The sequence below is a fragment of the Salmo salar genome, chromosome 06 (genome assembly GCF_965601325.2).
Source record: "Salmo salar chromosome 06, fSalSal1, whole genome shotgun sequence".
NCBI classification, from domain to species: Eukaryota; Metazoa; Chordata; class Actinopteri; order Salmoniformes; family Salmonidae; genus Salmo; species Salmo salar.
This window is the reverse complement of record NC_138296.1, coordinates 57,697,663-57,717,746: the sequence shown is the minus strand read 5'-3', so window position 1 is coordinate 57,717,746 and position 20,084 is coordinate 57,697,663. Positions and strand designations below refer to the sequence as shown.

The following is a 20,084-nucleotide window of genomic DNA, read 5'->3' as shown; positions in this document are numbered from 1 at the left end:
CTGCCAAAGGTACTTCAACAAAGTATTGACTCAGGGGTGTGAATACTTATGTAAATTAGATATTTGTATTTGTTTTCAATAAATTTGCAAACATTTATTAAAACGGGTTTTCACTTTATCATTATGGGGTATTGTTTGTAGAGGGATAGAACAACATCTATTTAATACATTTTGAAATCAGGCTGTAAAACAACAAAATGAGGAAAAAGTCGAAGGGTATGTATACTTTTTGATGGCAATGTATTTGTGAAAGGTTGACATATGACAGGGACAGTTTAGGGGTAACGCATGGTTGGCCAGAGGTTAGGTTCAGGGTTAGAGCATGGTTGGCCAGAGGTTAGGTTCGGGTCAGAGCATGGTTGGCCAACCTTTGACCGAGCGGGAGCAGCTCTCCAAGTCCTTCTTCATGCTCTTCAGCTGCTCCGCCATCTCCCTGCTCCTGGACTCAGAATCCTTCAGTTTGCTGTGTGAGAGATTGAAAGTGTGTGTGTGTGTCATGGGGTGAGAGAGAGAGAGAAAAACACGTGGTTTCCACATCATTCTCCTCATGGCTTTCAAATGTGAAAGAAGATCAGTCATGCTTACTTAATCGAAATAAAACTACATCTTCGCATAGATCAACATCTAGCTAGCTAGCTACCTTGCATTAGCTCTTTCACGTTTGACCCTTGAGAAGATACATGTCTCCACATCCCTTGAAAGGTCAAATGCCTGGAGCAAACAATGTGGGGTGGTGACTGCGGATGCTTGTGTGTGTGTGTGTGTGTGTGTGGTGTATGTATGTGGGGTTAGTATCAGGGTTATGGTTGAAGTGAGGTTGAAATTCTTATTTAAAAAAATAAAAATACAGTCAAAAGTTTGGATACAACTACTTATTCCAGAGTTTCATTATTTTTACTATTTTCTACATTGTAGAATAGTGAAGACTTCAAAACTATGAAATAACACATATGGAATCATGTTGTAAACAAAAGTGTTAAATCAAAATATATTTTATATTTGAGTTTCTTCAAAGCAGCCACCCTTGCCTTTTGACAAGGTAGGGGTGGTATACAGAAGATGGACCTATTTGGTAAAAGACCAAGCCCATATTATTGCAAGAACAGCTCAAATAAGCAAAGAGAAACGACAGTCCATCATTACTTTAAGATCAGTCAATACGGAACATTTAAATTTTCTTCAAGTGCAGTCGAAAAAACCATTAAGTGTTATGATGAAACTGGCTCTCATGAGGACCACCACAGGAAAGGAAGACCCAGTTACCTCTGCAGCAGAGGAAAAGTTCATTAGAGTTACAAGACTCAGAAACTGCAGCCCAAATACACGCTTCAAAGTTCAAGTAACAGACATCTCAACATCAACTGTTCAGAAGACACTGTGTGAATCAGGCCTTCTTGGTCGAATTTCTGCAATGAGACCACTACTGAAGGACACCAATAAGAAGAGACAACTTGCTTGGGCCAAGAAACACAAGCAATGGACATTAGACCGGTGGAAATCTGTCCTTTGGTCTGATGACCTGGCCTCCACAATCACCCAACCTCAACCCAATTTGAGATGGTTTGGGATGAGTTGGACCGCAGAGTGAAGGAAAAGCAGCCAACAAGTGCTCAGCATATGTAGGAACTCCTTCAAGACTGTTGGAAAAGCATTCTAGGTGAAGCTGGTTGAGAGAATGCCAAGAGCGTGCAAAGCTGTCATCAAGGCAAAGGGTGGCTACTTTGAAGAATCTCAAATATTTTGTTTAACCCTTCGTCACTACATGATTCCATATGTGTTATTTCATAGTTTTGATGTCTTCACTATAATTCTACAATGTAAAAAAATAGTAAAAAGAAAGAAACTCGAATGAGTAGCTATGTCCAAACTTTTGTCTGGTACTGTATAATAACTTCATATGTGACTCGTTTCAGGAAAGTAGGTCTATGTCACGCGTCACTACTTCATTTGAACATAAACTTTTCTTTAAATCAAAATGTGTTTTTTGGCAGAAATTACTTCTGGAACATGTGAACTTTCATGTGCCTTAATAACAAACTTGCATGCCATCTGTAAATCCGAATAAAATTGTTATATTACGAGCCTAGTTGGTTGAGCCACAGAAAAAGTCTTGATTGGCTGAGATAATGACTGGGCTGGACATGCCGAGAAATTATTTTGGATTGGTCTGCCATGTAGCACACTTCTGTCTATAACATGAGCTGGTCAGTATGTGTAAGTAATCCATTCTAACACAGCTTTTTTGAAAGACATCACTTAGTAGAACTGCAAAAGTGTTGCTCTCCACTTTCTGGAGGACCGAGTTTTGAAATCAGTGGAATTAGAGAATGATAGCTAAGGAGATGGAGAATATTCTAGCGTTTGATTGCAAATATGCAGACGGAGTTGAAAAGAGAACACACAGAAGGCGGTTGTATAAAAACCTGTCTCTGGATTATACCTTCAAACTAAGGGCAACCATGGTCCATACATGTATACGAGTAAGTTAGTCTAGCTAGCTCAATTTTCAGATATTACACTTTTCTAATTTTGTCAGGAAGTTGTTTTAATTTCAAGTTCAAGTGTACTTTTAGCTAGTTAACATCAGCTGGCTGGCTCGCTAGCTAACGTTACGTGTATGATCTGCGTGTAGTTATATTATTCGTATCTCTGAGCCAATTGCATTGCTAGTTATAGCCTAATGTATCTAGTTACATTGAATCTGGTTGGTTAGCTACCTGCAAATTCATGCATGGTAGTAACGTTCTGAGTTGGGATTATGGTTCATTGTTGCGCTATTTATTATTTTATTTAACTAGGCAAGTCAGTTAAGAACAAATTCTTATTTACAATGACGGCCTACCCCGGCCAAACCCTAACGACGCAGGGCCAATTGTGTGCCGCCCTATGGGACTCCCAATCACGGCCTGTTATGATTCAGCCTGGAATCTAACCAAGGTCTGTAGTGATGCCTCTAGCCCTGAGATGCAGTGCCTTAGACCGATGCGCCACTAGCTACACATCTAAACAAAAGACCACTATGTAAGTAACCATTTTAATAGAATGTTCACAAATTTACGAACGCTCAACACCCGTTAAATATGGCCGGTGTCAGTAAATGTTAAAAGCGTAATTAAATTGTTGCCAGCAGCACAGTTGCAGTCACCAACTCTCTGGATAACATGAACACTGCCTAACCAGCTTTGCTAGGGCGAGTAAAATGGTCAGTGACCTGTTGTCTCATTTGTGTCGAAGTAGCTAGCAAGCTAGCCAACGTTAGCCAGTTAGCTTGGGTTCTTGACTGCTGCTGTTAGTTCAGAACGCTCGGATCAACCCTACTCCACGGCCAGAACGTCCAGTATGCACACTGAACACTCAGAGCGAAATGCTCTGAATTTACGAACGGACAATCTGACAATGCTCTGAATTCAGCACTCTGAGCACACTCTGGCACTCCAGATTAAATGTACAAACCCGTAGTATAAACCAGCCTTTAGCCTTGAAATCTTTGGTTGTTTAGTACATGGCCTCACATGTGAATCCTTAAAGGGATGGGTGGGGCTAAGGCTTTAGAGGGTGTGAACAATGCTCAATGGGTGTAGACAAAGAGATCTCCAGTAGGTGTACCCAAACGTTAAAAGGCCATTTTCTCAAAAGTGAGGTTATCAACTTTCAAAGCAGAATTACTTTCCAATTGTTCCTCAACTGTAGTGTATGATATACCATTTTCTAGCTCTGAGTCTTTACTTTTATCCAATGTAAAAAACACAATTTCAAATTTTGCTACATAAGACTGAATTGAGCCGGTCGGTCACATATTCCAAATAGAATGCTTTATATTGTGTATCTGAAAAAAATAAAACTAATATTGTAACAAAACAAAGCTGCAACATCGTATGGGAGCGCCTTCCTTGCAATTCTAGTGTGTCACACATACACACCACGCGCACTGAGGATGGTGTAAGCCAAAACCTATGCCATTACATATGAGGATTTAGAGTTGAGCACATTCTCTTCTTTACGGTTGGGGTCACCTGGGCGGGGCTGACCTTTCAAAGGAGATGTTGGCAGCCTTACACTTGCGGAGCTCCTCCTGGACCAGCTGCTTGGCCCGAATCTCGGCATCCAGGGCCAACTGCAGCTCCAGACGGGCCGACATGTCTAGCTTCTGGCTGCGACGCACCTTCCACAGGGGGTCCTGGGGACGAGGCATGATTATTATATTGTATTCAAGGTGGGGAGCAAGGTTTCATGTGATTACATTAATCAGTGGCCAATTATTGGGTATGGTCAACTCAACTCGCTCTGAGTATGGGGTGCAGTTAAGAGTATGGCGCTGACAACACCAGGAATGTGGTTTGGATTCTCTGGTGGGCCAAAATGGGTTAACTAAGTCACTTAACTGATTCCTGTCAGAGATGAGTGACTCCGCAACTGGCCAATAAGGTCACTTTCTCTATGTGCTGAATCTGCTCCTGTATTCACATTCTCTCCATGGAAAGTCTGGTGACTGGTTTTCCAGGAATCACTGGATTCCTGTCTATAATCAAGCTGTGATGTAATAGTCCACATGTAATTCATGTAAGACGTAAGAATCCATCATTCTAGAAAAAAAGATAACTGAACATGGCCTCAGTGAAAACAGCTGTTCAACAATAAACCTTGAAAACAACCATATCGGCCCAACTAAAATACAATTCAGCAGGTGCAAAAATCCTATGAGATTTCATCAATTCCACCCCACCCTCTCTCACAAACACATGCGACGGACGTGTTTTATTGAGCGAATGAGGGAGCGCCATTCAGCTGCCGATGACAAATGGACTTTTCAGGAAGCTGAGATGACATTCCGTGGATGCTGGCGGATCGCGTGACATCGCGGCCTAATGAGACAGGAAATGAGGCATCATATGGGGGGAGGGAGAGAAAGAGCAAGAGAGAAAGAGAGAGATAGGGGCAATATGTCTGGAATGGATGCTCATCTCAATATCACATTCAGGATCGATACAGTGCTATATACTGTATGTGAACCACTGACCGCAATGACGTACAAACGTTAATATGGAGCACAGTCCAGGATATTAAACTGTGTGTACATTTTGTGCAGCACAAATGTGGAGCCCTTTCTACTGAAAGTAGCTTGGGTGCTATATGAAATGTAATTGCTTAAATTTTGTTCATTGTGACTGAAAGCCATGTCAAATACAGTGCCTTCTACGAATAGGTGCCCTTTGCAAGGCATATTAAAACCTCCCTGGTCTTTGAGGTTGAATCTGTGTTTGAAATTCACTGCTCGACTGCAGAACCTTATATGTGTGGAGTACAAAGATGAGGTGTCATCATTTTTTTAATGTTAAACAAAATGATTGCACACCATGTGAGTCCATGCAACTTATGTGACTTATTAAGCACAGTAAGTCAAACTTACTCCATAAGCACCCTATTCCATACATAGTTCTGTACTTTTAACAGGAGCCCTATGTATGGAATACGGTGCTTATGGAGTAAGTTTGACTTACTGTAGGCCCATAGGGCTCCTGTTAAAAGTACTGAACTATGGGTCTACAGTAAGTCAAACTTACTCCATAAGCACCGTATTCCATACATAGTGCTCTGGTCAAAAGTTGTGCACTATGGGGCCAACTCAGTGTGGCCTTGTGGTTAGCGTGTTCGCCCTGAGATTGGAAGGTTGATATCAAAGACTATAAAAATAGGACCTGATTTGTCTCTACTTGGCACTCAGCATTAAGGAAATAGATTGTGGGTAAGGAAGTCCCTGCGACAGATTACCGTTCTGTCCAGGGGGTGTACTCGTACCATCACGCTCCTATGAGTCATTCCGGCAAACTTTCAGTGGGAAACACCACTGGGGCATTGGATAAATTGTAGGTTTTTACTGCAGCACAGCAGTAATGACAAGGTAAAATGAGTAGACAGGGTGTAGCCTACACACTACACAGCTTGTGGTGCGCAAAAACAGCTGCTGTACCCTCCAGTCAGGCATTTGACCTGGATCGCTTCAATTAACATCCAGCTCTAGTGTCAATGGAGTGTGTGTAAAACAAGTTGTTATAAAAGGATAAAAGAATTGTGTTCAGTAGGGGATCTTTAGAATCACGGCAACAAGGGAAAGGAACCGTCTGATATGGTGGCATTCCCTAGTGACGCCTGCGCTCAGACCAGGGGGGGCTAATTTAACAATGACAGATAGAATCCCTTGGTACAAACACACAAACACCACGGAGGGGATGGGGCGTGTGCGTGGGTTTCTCTCTGGTACCCATCTTACCAGGGGTCTGGAGCCCAGGCTGGAGCAGCGGAGTGACTCGAGCTCCTCGGTGATCTTGGAGGCCAAGGCCTGCAGGTAGCCGCGGGCCTCCTTCTCATCGCTCACCCTGCGGGATCAAACAGACATCAGCTTAGGAAAGGTTTCTGAAGAATCTATACAGGCCTTACACAGGGATTACTGAGGCTTATATTCATTAAGGTACACCATGGCAAAACATTTTAAAACAGAAAAGGAACATTTGCCATCCTATTGGACAAGTTCACGGCCACGTATAGCTGCTTTTCCACTCACCACTGGATGATCTCAGCAATCTGGGCCTCCCAGTGAGCAACGCTCTCCTTCTTAGAGGCCAGGTCCTGCAGCTCGTCCTCCAGCTGACGGTTCTGAGCGGTCAGCTTGTCCACAAACGTACACAGCTGAGAGAGAGAAAGCAGGAGATAGCAGAAGATGGAGGGGGGGACCGGGAGATAGTGGGGGAGATGGAGAGGGGGGGAGAGAGGGGAAAGAGTGACAGGAAAGGAGAGAGCAGGAAAGAGGTAGAGAGTGGGGGGGGGGAGAAGAAAAGAGCGGTAGCGAGAGAGAGTGTCAGGTTAAGTGTCCATTCACAACACCTGTCTTTCCCACAGCGTGTACCTCTGTACCTATGTGTGGTCCTTACCCGGTCGGTCTCTGCGGTCAACTTGCTGTTGTCCTCGGTCAGCATGCTGCGCTCACGCTCATACTTGTCCTTCAGAGCGCCCACTGCCTCGTCCATCTCGGTTTGCCTGCACAGAATGAGATCAAGTACTCAAGTCTGCAGGTCAAACAAATAACAAAGCAGTCACCCCTTGGTTAAACAGCTTGGGGATGGGGCAGGAGAAATGTAGCCACTCTTACATCCATAGACGGTTGATAGATGCAAGTACTAACCATCCATGAGATCTAAATGATAGGCTTGTTTTGAAGCTATAGTGTTTGTTTACAAAGATTGGAGTAAAACAAGTTTATATTTGAGGTTCTGATGGGGTACGACAGTTGAACTGACAGTTGAATTATATTCTCCAAGAATCAATGGGTATAAATAATTAATTTATTAATGTTTTGTTACTTTAGCCATATAGTGGGTGCTAGCCTAGCCCACCTCTCACTCGCGACAAAGCCTATGCTATTAAAACCTGTCCTAGCTAAACCTCTACTATCCGAACCCACCTCTTGCTCTTGGAAAAGCCTATCCTAAACCCACCTCTCTTTCTTGGCTTTCTCCAGCTTGTCCTTGAGCACGCGCAGCTCTTTGTTAAGGGAGAGCTGCTGGCCCTCCGAGTCGTGGAGCTCCTTCCGGAGGCCCTTGAGCTCGCTGGTGTGGGAGGCCTCGCGGCGCACCAGCTCCTCCTCGTAGAACAGCACCTTCTTGTCCAGCTCCGACTTTACCTTGGACAGCTCCTGAAGCAGCCCTGGGCTGCTGCTTCCGCTGCCGCGCACGCTGCCCAGCTGCTTCACCTGGGGGGAGGAAGTGAGAGAAATGGCAAATAAACAAAAAATGTACAACATGAAAGAGAGAAAAAGTTAACCTCTTGAGGATCTACGGGATCGGTGTCCCTATACCGGGACAGTTGTTGCTAACGTGTGCCATTGTGACTAGAATGATATTGTAAGTAATTGCAAACTTTCCAGGACATAGACATGTCTTATGCGGGCAGAAAGCTTACATTTTTGTTAATCTAACTGCACTGTCCAATTTACAGTAGCTATTACAGTGAAAAACTACCATGCTATTGTTTGAGGAGAGTGTACAACAAAACCTTTATCACAGCAACTGGTTTGATACATTAATCTCTGAAGGTAAATAATGTGCTTACATTCAGAAATCTTGCTCTGATTTGTCATCCTGAGGGTTCCAGAGATAAAATGTAGCATTGTTTTGTTGGATAAAATCCATTTTTATATTAAAATGTAGGAACTGGGTTCTACAGTTTGAACCCCTGTTGAAAAGGAAAAAATCTGAAAATGGGGTGGACAAACTGACAGGCTAGCAACCTCACAAAAACGACAGACAAGAATGTCTAAAATGCTTCTCTCATATTTGCTCTCATCATTATTGCCTTGCTTCCAGGACGCCAGCCCTGGTTTAGATGAGAAGTATATACACAGTAAAGTAGTTTCGAATGCCAGGCCATAAACTTTGCTCTAATGCAACCCAGCCAAGCCTCCATAATGCTTAATGGGGGCCAGCTGTTAGTAGACAGCTGGCCCCCATAGACCCATTGCCAACAACAACAAACACAAACAAACAACACACACAATATAGCCATGCCAGAGGGAAGACCCCTCAGCGAGCTGGGGGGAAGAGAGGAGAGGGGAGAAATGTGAAGGGAGAAGGAAAAAGATAGAGCAGGGGGATAGGGGAAAGAGTACGAGGATAGCGGAGAGAGCGAGGAAGTGGGGGAGGGGAAAGAGAGAGAATGAAAGGGAGAGTACGGGGATAGGGGAAAGAGTACGGGGATAGGGGAAAGAGTACGAGGATAGGGGAAAGAGTACGAGGATAGGGGAAAGAGTACGAGGATAGGGGAAAGAGTACGAGGATAGGGGAAAGAGTACGAGGATAGGGGAAAGAGTACGAGGATAGGGGAAAGAGTACGAGGATAGGGAAAAGAGTACGAGGATAGGGAAAAGAGTACGAGGATAGGGAAAAGAGTACGAGGATAGGGAAAAGAGTACGAGGATAGGGAAAAGAGTACGAGGATAGGGAAAAGAGTAAGAGGATAGGGAAAAGAGTAAGAGGATAGGGAAAAGGGTGGAAAAGGAAGGGAAGCATATCAGTGAAAGGAGAAAGAGGTAGGCGGGGAGAATTAGAGGTACTAGTAGGGGTAGAGAGAGGAGAGTGGAGACCGGTAGAAGAGGGAGAGAGAACGAGAAAGGGCACTGGAACATCAGTGAAAAAGAGAGTGTGAACTCTGACCTTGAGGTTCTCCAGATCCATCTCCAGCTGTTTGGAGTAGACCTCGCTGTGCTCGCGCAGCTTATGCTGCTTAGATGCCTCCGCCTTGGCATCCTCCAACTGGGCCTCCAACTAACACATGGAGACAAAGCAGAGGTTAACGTCATCATACCCAGAGTTTTATATCCTTCTACCAGGAAATATTTATGCACACATTTACCATGTTCTCATTCTGAACCACACCAAACATTCATGGGCATGTATTGAGTAAATGTGTGTATTGGCATTATGCATACCAGTACTGTGCATATGAATGAACAGTATTGGGAGATGGTGAGGAGATGAGACATTGGTCTATCACCCTGCCAGCATTGAACCCTCCCTGGCCCCATTAACTTTAGCTGGGGTCACCAAAACCCATGTGGACTCTTAGCACTCATCTCGGCCTGAGGGTGCATCTCAATAGTCTTAAGTCTCCACTCCATCTGCACTAATCTAAAAACACGGGCAAGGCCAAAGCAATATGGAGGAAGCCTACTAGGAATTTGCTTTAACCTGCCTAGTTCTTCAATGTCAGTGTAGGTGGAGGACGCAATTTTAGGACTACTGAGATGCAACCATGGGTTGTTTTGGCAGTGTGTGTATTATGTTTCCTAACCCCTAAAGGGCTCTACAAACTCTATGCAAACTGAGCTATGGTGTATCTTATACGCTCTGTTCCAAAAATTCAGCCGCACTTTGGTACGTAGAACAGTGTAGAGAGAGACGCAAACAGAGGGAAGCAAACGGAACTCCGTTGTTCCGTTTGCATAGGGCCCTTAAGGGGAGCTGTAGAGGACATCCCAAGTAGTGCATTCCTCTGTCGCCAATGCAGACAGCACATGAAAGACGAGGCCCTTAAGGGGATACTGACATTCAGATGGAGAAAAAAACAAATAGATAAAAAGCTGATGATAAAAGATACAGCTGAAGAGGAGAGAAGTTGGTTTGTGCTTTCTGAATGGCAGGAGGAGGCCGAAGCACTAAAACAGGTTGTGTGTTGAGGTTTAAAGTCTGGTATTCTTGTACATAGATACTCTTACATAAGCACACACACAGTTAACAATACACATATCAACCACAACCAATTAGAGGTCGACCGATTAATCGGAATGGCCGATTAATTTAGGGCCGATTTCAAGTTTTCATAACAATTGGAAATCGGTATTTTTGGACGCCAATTTTTTTTATGTTTTTAGACCTTTATTTAACTAGGCAAGTCAGTTAACCTGTTGGGGCTAGGGGGCAGTATTTGCACGGCCGGATAAAAAACGTACCCGATTTAAACTGGTTACTACTCTTGCCCAAAAACGAGAATATGCATATAATTAGTAGTTTTGGATAGAAAACACTAAAGTTTCTAAAACTGTTTGAATAGTGTCTGTGAGTATAACAGAAGTCATATGGCAGGCCAAAACCTGAGAAGATTCCATGCAATAAGTGCCCTGTCTGACAATTTGTTCTTCTGTTGCAACTCTATCAAAAATACAGCATCTGTGCTGTAACGTGACATTTTCTAAGGCGCCAGAAAGTGGAATGATGTCTCTGCAGTCTCTGGGCAAAAAACAGCAGGAGTTTTTGTGAGTGGTCAGGCAGTGAACAATGACACTGGAGATGCGCGTCCACGAGACGACTCCATGTTTTTCTTTCAGTCTTTGAATGAATACAACGTCGCCCAGTTGGAATATTATCGCTATTTTACGAGAAAAATCGCATAAAAATAGATTTTAAACAGCGTTTGACATGCTTCGAAGTACGGTAATGGAATATTTAGAAATATTTTGTCACGAAATGCGCTCGCACGTCACCCTTCGGATTGTGACCTGAACGCACGAACAAAACGGAGCCATTTCAATATAACTTATTTGGAACCAAAACAACATTTGTTGTTGAAGTAGAAGTCCTGGCAGTGCATTCTGACGAAGAACAGCAAAGGTAATCCAATTTTTCTTATAGTAAATTTCAGTTGGTGAGGGCCAAACTTGGTGGGTGTCAAATTAGCTAGCCGTGATGGCCGGGCTATCTACTCAGAATATTGCAAAATGTGCTTTCCCCCGAAAAGCTATTTTAAAATCTGACACCGCGATTGCATAAAGGAGTTCTGTATCTATTATTCTTAAAATAATTGTTATGTATTTTGTCAACGTTTATCGTGAGTAATTTAGTAAATTCACCGGAAGTGTTCGGTGGGTATGCTAGTTCTGAACATCACATGCTAATGTAAAAAGCTGGTTTTTGATATAAATATGAACTTGATTGTTATACAATACATGCATGTTTTGTTCAATGTCCTAGGAGTGTCATCTGATGAAGATCATCAAAGGTTAGTGCTGCATTTAGCTGTGGTTTTGGTTTTTGTGACATATATGCTTGCTTTGTTAATGACTGTCTGATTTTTTTTGGCAGGGTACTCTCCTGACATAATCTAATATTTTGCCTACGCTGTAAAGCCTTTTTGAAATCGGACAATGTGGTTAGATTAACGAGAGTCTTGTCTTTAAAATGGTGAAAAATAGTCATATGTTTGAGAAATTGAAGTTATAGTATTTATGAGGTATTTGTATTTCACGCCACACCATTCCACTGGCTGTTGACTAGCGTCCCACCTTGCCCAGGGAGGTTAAGAACACATTCTTATTTTCAATGACAGCCTAGGAACGGTGGGTTAACTGCCTTGTTCAGGGGCAGAACGACAGATTTTTACCTTGTCAGCTCGGGGATTCAACCTTGCAACCTTACGGTTAACTAGTCCAACGCTCTAACCACCTGCTTTACATTGCACTCCACGAGGAGCCTGCCTGTTACGCGAATGCAGTAAGAAGCCAAGGTAAGTTGCTAGCTAGCATTAAACGTATCTTATAAAAAACAATCAATGAATCATAATCACTAGTTAACTACACATGGTTGATGATATTACTAGTTTTTCTAGCCTGTCCTGCGTTGCATATAAATCGCTTAGGTACACGTTACGCCAACCATAAACATCAATACCCTTCTTAAAATCAATACACAAGTATATATAAACCTGCATATTTAGTTAATATTGCCTGCTAACATGAATTTCTTTTAACTAGGGAAAATGTGTCAGTTCTCTTGCAAACAGTCAGGGTATATGCAGCAGTTTGGGCCGCCTGGCTCGTTGCGAACTGTGAAGACTTTTTCTTCCTAACAAAGATAGCCGACTTCGCCAAACGGGGGATGATTTAACAAAAGCGCATTTGCGAAAAAAGCACAATCGTTGCACGACTGTACCTAACCATAAACATCAACGCCTTTCTTAAAATCAATACACAGAAGTATATATTTTTAAACCTGCATATTTAGCTAAAAGAAATCCAGGTTAGCAGGCAATATTAACCAGGTGAAATTGTGTCATTTTGCGTTCATTGCACGCAGAGTCAGGGTATATGCAACAGTTTGGGCCGCCTGGCTCGTTGCAAACTAATTTGCCAGAATTTTACGTAATTATGACATAACATTGGAGGTTGTGCAATGTAACAGGAATATTTAGACTTAGGGATGCCACCCGTTAGATAAAATACTGAACGGTTTCGTACTTAACTGACAGGAAAAACGCTTTGTTTTCGAGATGATAGTTTCCGGATTCGACCATATTAATGACCTAAGGCTTGTATTTCTGTGTGTTATTAGGTTATAATTAAGTCTATGATTTGATAGAGCAGTCTGACTGAGCGATGGTAGGCAGCAGCAGGCTCGTAAGCGTTCATTCAAACAGCACTTTCCTAGGTTTGCCAGCAGCCCTTCGCAATGCATTGCGCTGTTTATGACTTCAAGCCTGTCAACTCCCAAGATTAGGCTGGTGTAACCGATGTGAAATGGCTAGCTAGTTAGCCGGTTGCGCACTAATAGCGTTTCAAACGTCACTCGCTCTGAGACTTGGAGTAGTTTTTCCCCCTTGCTCTGCATGGGTAACGCTGCTTCGAGGGTGGCTGTTGTCGATGTGTTCCTGGTTCGAGCCCAGGTAGGAGCGAGGAGAGGGACGGAAGCTACACTGTTACACTGGCAATACTAAAGTGCCTATAAGAACATCAAATAGTCAAAGGTATATGAAATACAAATCGTATAGAGTGAAATAGTCCTATAATTCCTACAACCTAAAACTTCTTACCTGGGAATATTGAAGACTCATGTTAAAAGGAACCACCAGCTTTCATATGTTCTCATGTTCTGAGCAAGGAACTTAAACGTTAGCTTTTTTACATGGCACATATTGCACTTTTACTTTCTTCTCCAACACTTTTTGCATTATTTAAACCAAATTGAACATGTTTCATTATTTATTTTAGGCTAAATTGATTTTATTGATGTATTATATTAAGTTAAAATAAGTGTTCATTCAGTATTGTTGTAATTGTCATTATTACAAATTTTAAAAATAAAATTAAAAAAAGAAGAAATCGGCATCGGCTTTTTTTGGGTCCTCCAATAATCGTTATCGGTGTTGAAAAATCATAATTGGTCGACCTCTACAACCAATACACTCAATTATGCCCTCATCACAGAAAACGAAACATTGCTAATTAGCTTAATGTTGCTAACACATTGCTATTCCGCCTCCGGCATGCTAACTTTATCCACAATTGTTAGCATATTAAGTTTTAGTGAACTTAATGTTAGTAAGCTAAGACTTAGCAAGCCAAATGTTACCAGAGATGGTAGAGAAAGCAAAACCTCCACCTCCGAAATTTTGCGGCAGGGGCGCCCGGTGCCCTGCCCGACCGCAAAATTTCGGAGGTGGAGGTTTTGCAGAGGTGGTGTCCCAGAGACTATAGAGAAAAGAGACATCTCACTGGCAAATTGTTTCTGGTCAGGGTGGGGACAATAAGTAGACCAGAAGCAGCTGTTCCCTCTCTTGTGTGAGCATGCCAGAGATTATGAAGGAACCGTGAGCTCACACGGGAAAGCATGCTCACGAGAGAGAGGGAACGACCACTTACAGACAGGAACCTTGACACCTTTTTTTCAATGGTAAATGGCCTGAGTGAACTCTTAAATTATCCACCATCATTGATGCTACCAAGCAAAGACTCATAGCAAGCAAAGAAGATAAACGTTAGCAAGCTAAGAGTTAGCAATCTAAGTACAAGCAAGGTAAAGTTTAGCAAGCTAACTGTTATCGAGCAAAGTGTTATAAAGCTAAGTATAACCAAGCAAATTGTTAGTTAGCTAAGCTAAGTGTTTAGTTAGAAAGCTAAATGCTAGCACTTTAAGTGTTAGCATTAGTGAGCAGCGCGCTAGTCAACTTTTACGTCTCACCTCCTTGCGAGCCTTCTCAGTCTTGCGGATGTCCTGGCGCATTGCGTCCACCTTCTTTACAGCAGCATCCATCTCCTCCTCCTTGTCGCGGAGCTGGCGCGAGAGGCGCTGCTTGGTGGAACGCAGCTCGGCCATTCGTTCACTCAGCTCAGAAAACTCCTTAAGGGCCAGTTTCCGCTGGCTATGGGCCTCATTCAGCTCCTTGGTCTGGGACTTGAGGCGCTCCAGGGACTCCACCAGTTGCTGTTGGTGGAGATGGAGAGGGGAAGCGGGGGGGTGAGAGAGGAGGGGAGAGTGGATAAGGGAGGGAGGGAGAGAGTGAGAAAGAAGGAAGGAGGGTGAGAGATGTGGGGGAGGTAGGTTGTAGAGGGGGAAGAGATGGAAGGGAGAGAAATGTCGAGTGAAAGGGTGGGTGGGTAGGTGAGAGGGGGGAGGGAAATTGAGAGAAAGAAAGAGTCAGGAGAGAGAAAGAAGGAAGGGTGGGAGGAAGAGGGCAGCAAAAGAAAAGAGAGCGCGCAGAGGAGGCAGGAGAGATGGTGAGAGGGAAAGAGCCAGACAGAATGAAAGGTGAGTAGATGAAATAAGGAGAGGGAGCGAAAGCATGAGAGAAAGAGAGAAAGGAGGACAGCATGAGAGGAGAGGAATCAGGAGAGAAAGAAAAAGTAATCAGTGTACTATCAATTATAAGCTTGACTGACACTATAAACGTACATAGACAATTAGTATTGTACAAATTCTTTAAAGGGAAATTCCACCCTTTTTCAACATTCAATTCATAATCTCCAGCTCCACCCCAAGATGTGAAAATGGTAGGTTTCTATGGCTGCCTGAACTTGTCCAATAACAAACACATGGTGTGCACTAATGAAAATAACCCTGAAGTAGGGGGGTGGGTTTAAAGGTCAGGGGGGGAAGAGAAGAGTGATGTTACCTTGTGGATTTCCTCCTTCTGTAGTCTCAGGGCTTTGACCTGCTTGTCCAGGGTCTTCAGCTTGGAGGAGGAGCTCTCGAAGTCCTGGCGCAGCGTCACCACCTCCTCCAGCTGGTGCTCCAGCTTATCAGAGTCTGAAAGACGGCAAAAGGGGGAGGGACTTCCTGGTTAGCGGGATGGTGATAGGTTAGGGTCAATGTTTCCCAAAAGGTCACAATTTTACTGGACAGTGGCTTCAGACTGGGCTTCAGGGAGAAACCTTTGATTTAGTTTGTAAAAAACATAACGAATAAAACATAATACTTTGTTTATGCGAAAGGTGACAAGAACTAAGCCCTACAGATGAAGAACCATAGACGGGCCTTATATATAGACACAGTACCAGTCAAAGGTTTGGACAACACCTACTCATTCAAAGGTTTTTCTTTATTTTTACTATTTTCTACATTGTAGAATAATAGTGAAGACATCAAAACTATGAAATAACAAATATATATATATTTGAGATTCTTCAAAGTAGCCACCCTTTGCCACTCTCTCAACCAGCTTCATGAGGAATGCTTTTCCAACTGTCGTGAAGGAGTTCCCACATATGCTTAGCACTTATTGGCTGCTTTTCCGTCACCCTACGGTCCAACTCATCCCAAATCAATCTCAATTGGGTTGAGGTCTGGTGATTGTGAAGGCCAGGTCATCTGATGCAGCACTCCATCACTCTCCTTCTTGGTCAAATAGCCTTTACACAGCCTGGAGGTGTGTTTTGGGTCATTGTTTAAATGATAGTCCCACTTAGGGCAAACCAGATGGGATGGCGTATCGCTGCAGAATACTGTGGTAGCCATGCTGGTTAAGTGTGCCTTGAATTCTAAATAAATCACTGACTGTCACCAGAAAAGCACCACCACACATATATATACATACACTTGAAGTCAGAAGTTTACATACACTTAGGATGGAGTCATTAAAACTTGTTTTTCAACCACTCCACAAATGTCTTGTTAGCAAAACATAGTTCTGGCAAGTCGGTAAGGACATCTACTTTGTGCATGACACAAGTCATTTTTCCAACAACTGTTTACAGGCAGATTATTTCACTTATAATTCACTGTATCACAATTCCAGTGGGTCAGAAGATTACGTACACTAAGTTGACTGTGCCTTTAAACAGCTGGGAAAATTCCAGAAAATTATGTCATGGCTTTAGAAGCTTCTGATAGGCTAATTGACATAATTTTAGTCAATTGGAGGTGTACCTGTGGATGCATTTCAAGGCCTACCTTCAAACCTAGTGCCTCTTGCTTGACATCATGGGAAAATCAAAAATCAGACAAGACCTCAGGAAAAAAAATTGTAGACCTCCACAAGTCTGGTTCATCCTTGCGAGCAATTTCTAAACGCCTGAAGGTACCACGTTCATCTGTATAAACAATAGTACGCAAGTATAAACACCATGGGACCACACAGCCGTCATACCGCTTTACCTCCTAGAGATGAACGTACTTTGGTGCGAAAAGTGCAAATCAATCCCAGAACAACAGCAAAGGACCTTGTGAAGATGTTGGAGGAAACAGGTACAAAAGTATCTATATCCACAGTAAAACAAGTCCTATATTGACATAACCTGAAAGGCCGCTCAGCAAGGAAGAAGCCATTGCTCCAAAACCACCATATAAAAGCCAGACGGTTTGCAACTGCACATTGGGACAAAGATCGTACTTTTTGGAGAAATGTCCTCTGGTCTGATGAAACAAAAATAGAACTGTTTGGCCATAATGACCATCATTATGTTTGGAGGAAAAAGGGTGACGGCTTGCAAGCCCGAAGAACACCATCCCAACTGTGAAGCACGGGGGTGGCAGCATCATGTTGTGGGGGCACTTTGCTGCAGGAGGGACTGGTGCACTTCAGAAAATAAATGGTATCATGAGGAAGGAAAATTATGTGGATATATTGTATCAACATCTCAGTCAGGAAGTTGAAGCTTGGTCGCAATGGGTCTTCCAAATGGATAATGACCCCAAGCATACTTCCAAAGTTGTAGCAAAAGGACACAAAGTCAAGGTATAGGAGTGGACATCACAAAGCCCTGACCACAATCCCATAGAAAATTTGTGGGCAGAACTGAAAAGGTGTGTGCGAGCAAGGAGGCCTACAAACCTGACTTCTGACCCACTGGGAATGTGAATTAAGAAATAAAAGCTGAAATAAATCATTCTCTACTATTATTCTGACATTTCACATTCTTAAAATAAAGTGGTGATCCTAACTTACCTAAGAGAGGGAATTGTTACTAGGATTAAATGTCAGGAATTGTGAAAAACGGAGTTTAAATGTGTTTGGCTACACACACAAAACTACACTGCTCAAAAAAATAAAGGGAACACTTAAACAACACAATGTAACTCCAAGTCAACCACACTTCTGTGAAATCAAACTGTCCACTTAGGAAGCAACACTGATTGACAATAAATGTCACATGCTGTTGTGCAAATGGAATAGACAACAGGTGGAAATTATAGGCAATTAGCAAGACACCCCCAATAAAGGAGTGGTTCTGCAGGTGGGGACCACAGACCACTTCTCAGTTCCTATGCTTCCTGGCTGATGTTTTGGTCACTTTTGAATGCTGGCGGTGCTTTCACTCTAGTGGTAGCATGAGACGGAGTCTACAACCCACACAAGTGGCTCAGATAGTGCAGCTCATCCAGGATGGCACATCAATGCGAGCTGTGGCAAGAAGGTTTGCTGTGTCTGTCAGCGTAGTGTCCAGAGCATGGAGGCGCTACCAGGAGACAGGCCAGTACATCAGGAGACGTGGAGGAGGCCGTAGGAGGGCAACAACCCAGCAGCAGGACCGCTACCTCCGCCTTTGTGCAAGGAGGAGCAGGAGAAGCACTGCCAGAGCCCTGCAAAATGACCTCCAGCAGGCCACAAATGTGCATGCGTCTGCTCAAACGGTCAGAAACAGACTCCATGAGGGTGGTATGAGGGCCCGACGTCCACAGGTGGGGGTTGTGCTTACAGCCCAACACCGTGCAGGACGTTTGGCATTTGCCAGAGAACACCAAGATTGGCAAATTCGCCACTGGCGCCCTGTGCTCTTCACAGATGAAAGCAGGTTCACACTGAGCACATGTGACAGACGTGACAGAGTCTGGAGACGCCGTGGAGAACGTTCTGCTGCCTGCAACATCCTCCAGCATGACCGGTTGGCGGTGGGTCCGTCATGGTGTGGGGTGGCATTTCTTTGGGGGGCCACACAGCCCTCCATGTGCTTGCCAGAGGTAGCCTGACTGCCATTAGGTACCGAGATGAGATCCTCAGACCCCTTGTGAGACCATATGCTGGTGCGGTTGGCCCTGGGTTCCTCCTAATGCAAGACAACGCTAGACCTCATGTGGCTGGAGTGTGTCAGCAGTTCCTGCAAGAAGAAGGCATTGATGCTATGGACTGGCCCGCCCGTTCCCCAGACCTGAATCCAATTGAGCACATCTGGGACATCATGTCTCGCTCCATCCACCAACGCCACGTTGCACCACAGACTGTCCAGGAGTTGGCGGATGCTTTAGTCCAGGTCTGGGAGGAGATCCCTCAGGAGACCATACGCCACCTCATCAGGAGCATTCCCAGGCGTTGTAGGGAGGTCATACAGGCACGTGGAGGCCACACACACTACTGAGCCTCATTTTGACTTGTTTTAAGGACATTACATCAAAGTTGGATCAGCCTGTAGTGTGGTTTTCCACTTTAATTTTGAGTGTGACTCCAAATCCAGACCTCCATGGGTTGATAAATTGGATTTACATTGATTATTTTTGTGTGATTTTGTTGTCAGCACATTCAACTATGTAAAGAAAAAAGTATTTAATAACGTTATTTCTTTCATTCAGATCTAGGATGTGTTGTTTAAGTGTTCCCTTTATTTTTTTGAGCAGTATATTTATATACTGTCAGGAGTCAATTATTTGAGTGCACAATATGACATATACAGAAAGGAAGTAGAGTATACAATAAAAAAAACTATATTCTTGTCAGAAAATAAAATGTTGCCCCGCCACTCCTCTACCATGTAGGTCCATTGCTTGGTCAAGAGTCGTTGATATCTGATAGAGTTTAGCATAATAGATCCCTTGCATCAATTGGATTTGCCCGAGCTTTGTTATAACGGCCACTGATCGCTCTACACGAACCATATCTTGAAAATATGATAACCATGTTTGAGGCGAGAGGATTGTAGGGGTTATCCAAGCACTAAGGATAACCTTTTTTGCTGCTGTTAACCCTGCATAAATGATTATTTTCTGAACCAGTTGCAGTACAAGTGAAGAGTCATCACTCAATAAAAATAAAGGTGCATCTTTGTTCACTGGGAAACCCATCATTTTTGTAAGGAAATCTGAAACATGTGACCAGAACATGTGCATTAGTGTTCCAACAGCATTCATACGGCATCTATCACATATTGGAGTAGGAATCAGCTTCATCTTAAAACGCCTAAATGGGGTTGCATAACTTATGTATAAGCTTATACTGTATAAGCAGGTGTGCTGGGTTTTTAGAGGTAACAAATCTTTTTTCCCAAATGGTAACCCAGTTCAGGTCGCAGCCAATCATAAGTGGCAGAGACCATTTTAGACGTTAATGACGGGTCTATC

The 20,084-nt window shown here is 43.4% G+C and overlaps 1 protein-coding gene across 10 annotated transcripts in view; it reads right to left on the bottom strand.

Annotated features, from left to right (window-relative positions):
* The window catches only part of LOC106607646 (serine/threonine-protein kinase MRCK beta), a 133,488-nt gene that overhangs the window by 50,394 nt on the left and 63,010 nt on the right, over nucleotides 1–20,084 (bottom strand). For all 10 annotated transcript variants that reach the window (XR_001329245.3, XM_045720721.2, XM_045720720.2 and 7 more), the window contains 9 exons: nucleotides 15,430–15,563; nucleotides 14,499–14,741; nucleotides 9,204–9,314; nucleotides 7,491–7,744; nucleotides 6,927–7,032; nucleotides 6,560–6,684; nucleotides 6,269–6,374; nucleotides 4,029–4,177; nucleotides 369–463 (listed from right to left, as the gene is read on the bottom strand). Coding sequence is in view for 9 of the 10 variants with exons in the window: in XM_045720721.2 (XP_045576677.2) it covers nucleotides 369–463; nucleotides 4,029–4,177; nucleotides 6,269–6,374; nucleotides 6,560–6,684; nucleotides 6,927–7,032; nucleotides 7,491–7,744; nucleotides 9,204–9,314; nucleotides 14,499–14,741; nucleotides 15,430–15,563 (1,323 nt within the window). In the remaining variant the exon portion in view is untranslated. The remainder of the gene's footprint in view (nucleotides 1–368; nucleotides 464–4,028; nucleotides 4,178–6,268; nucleotides 6,375–6,559; nucleotides 6,685–6,926; nucleotides 7,033–7,490; nucleotides 7,745–9,203; nucleotides 9,315–14,498; nucleotides 14,742–15,429; nucleotides 15,564–20,084) is intronic.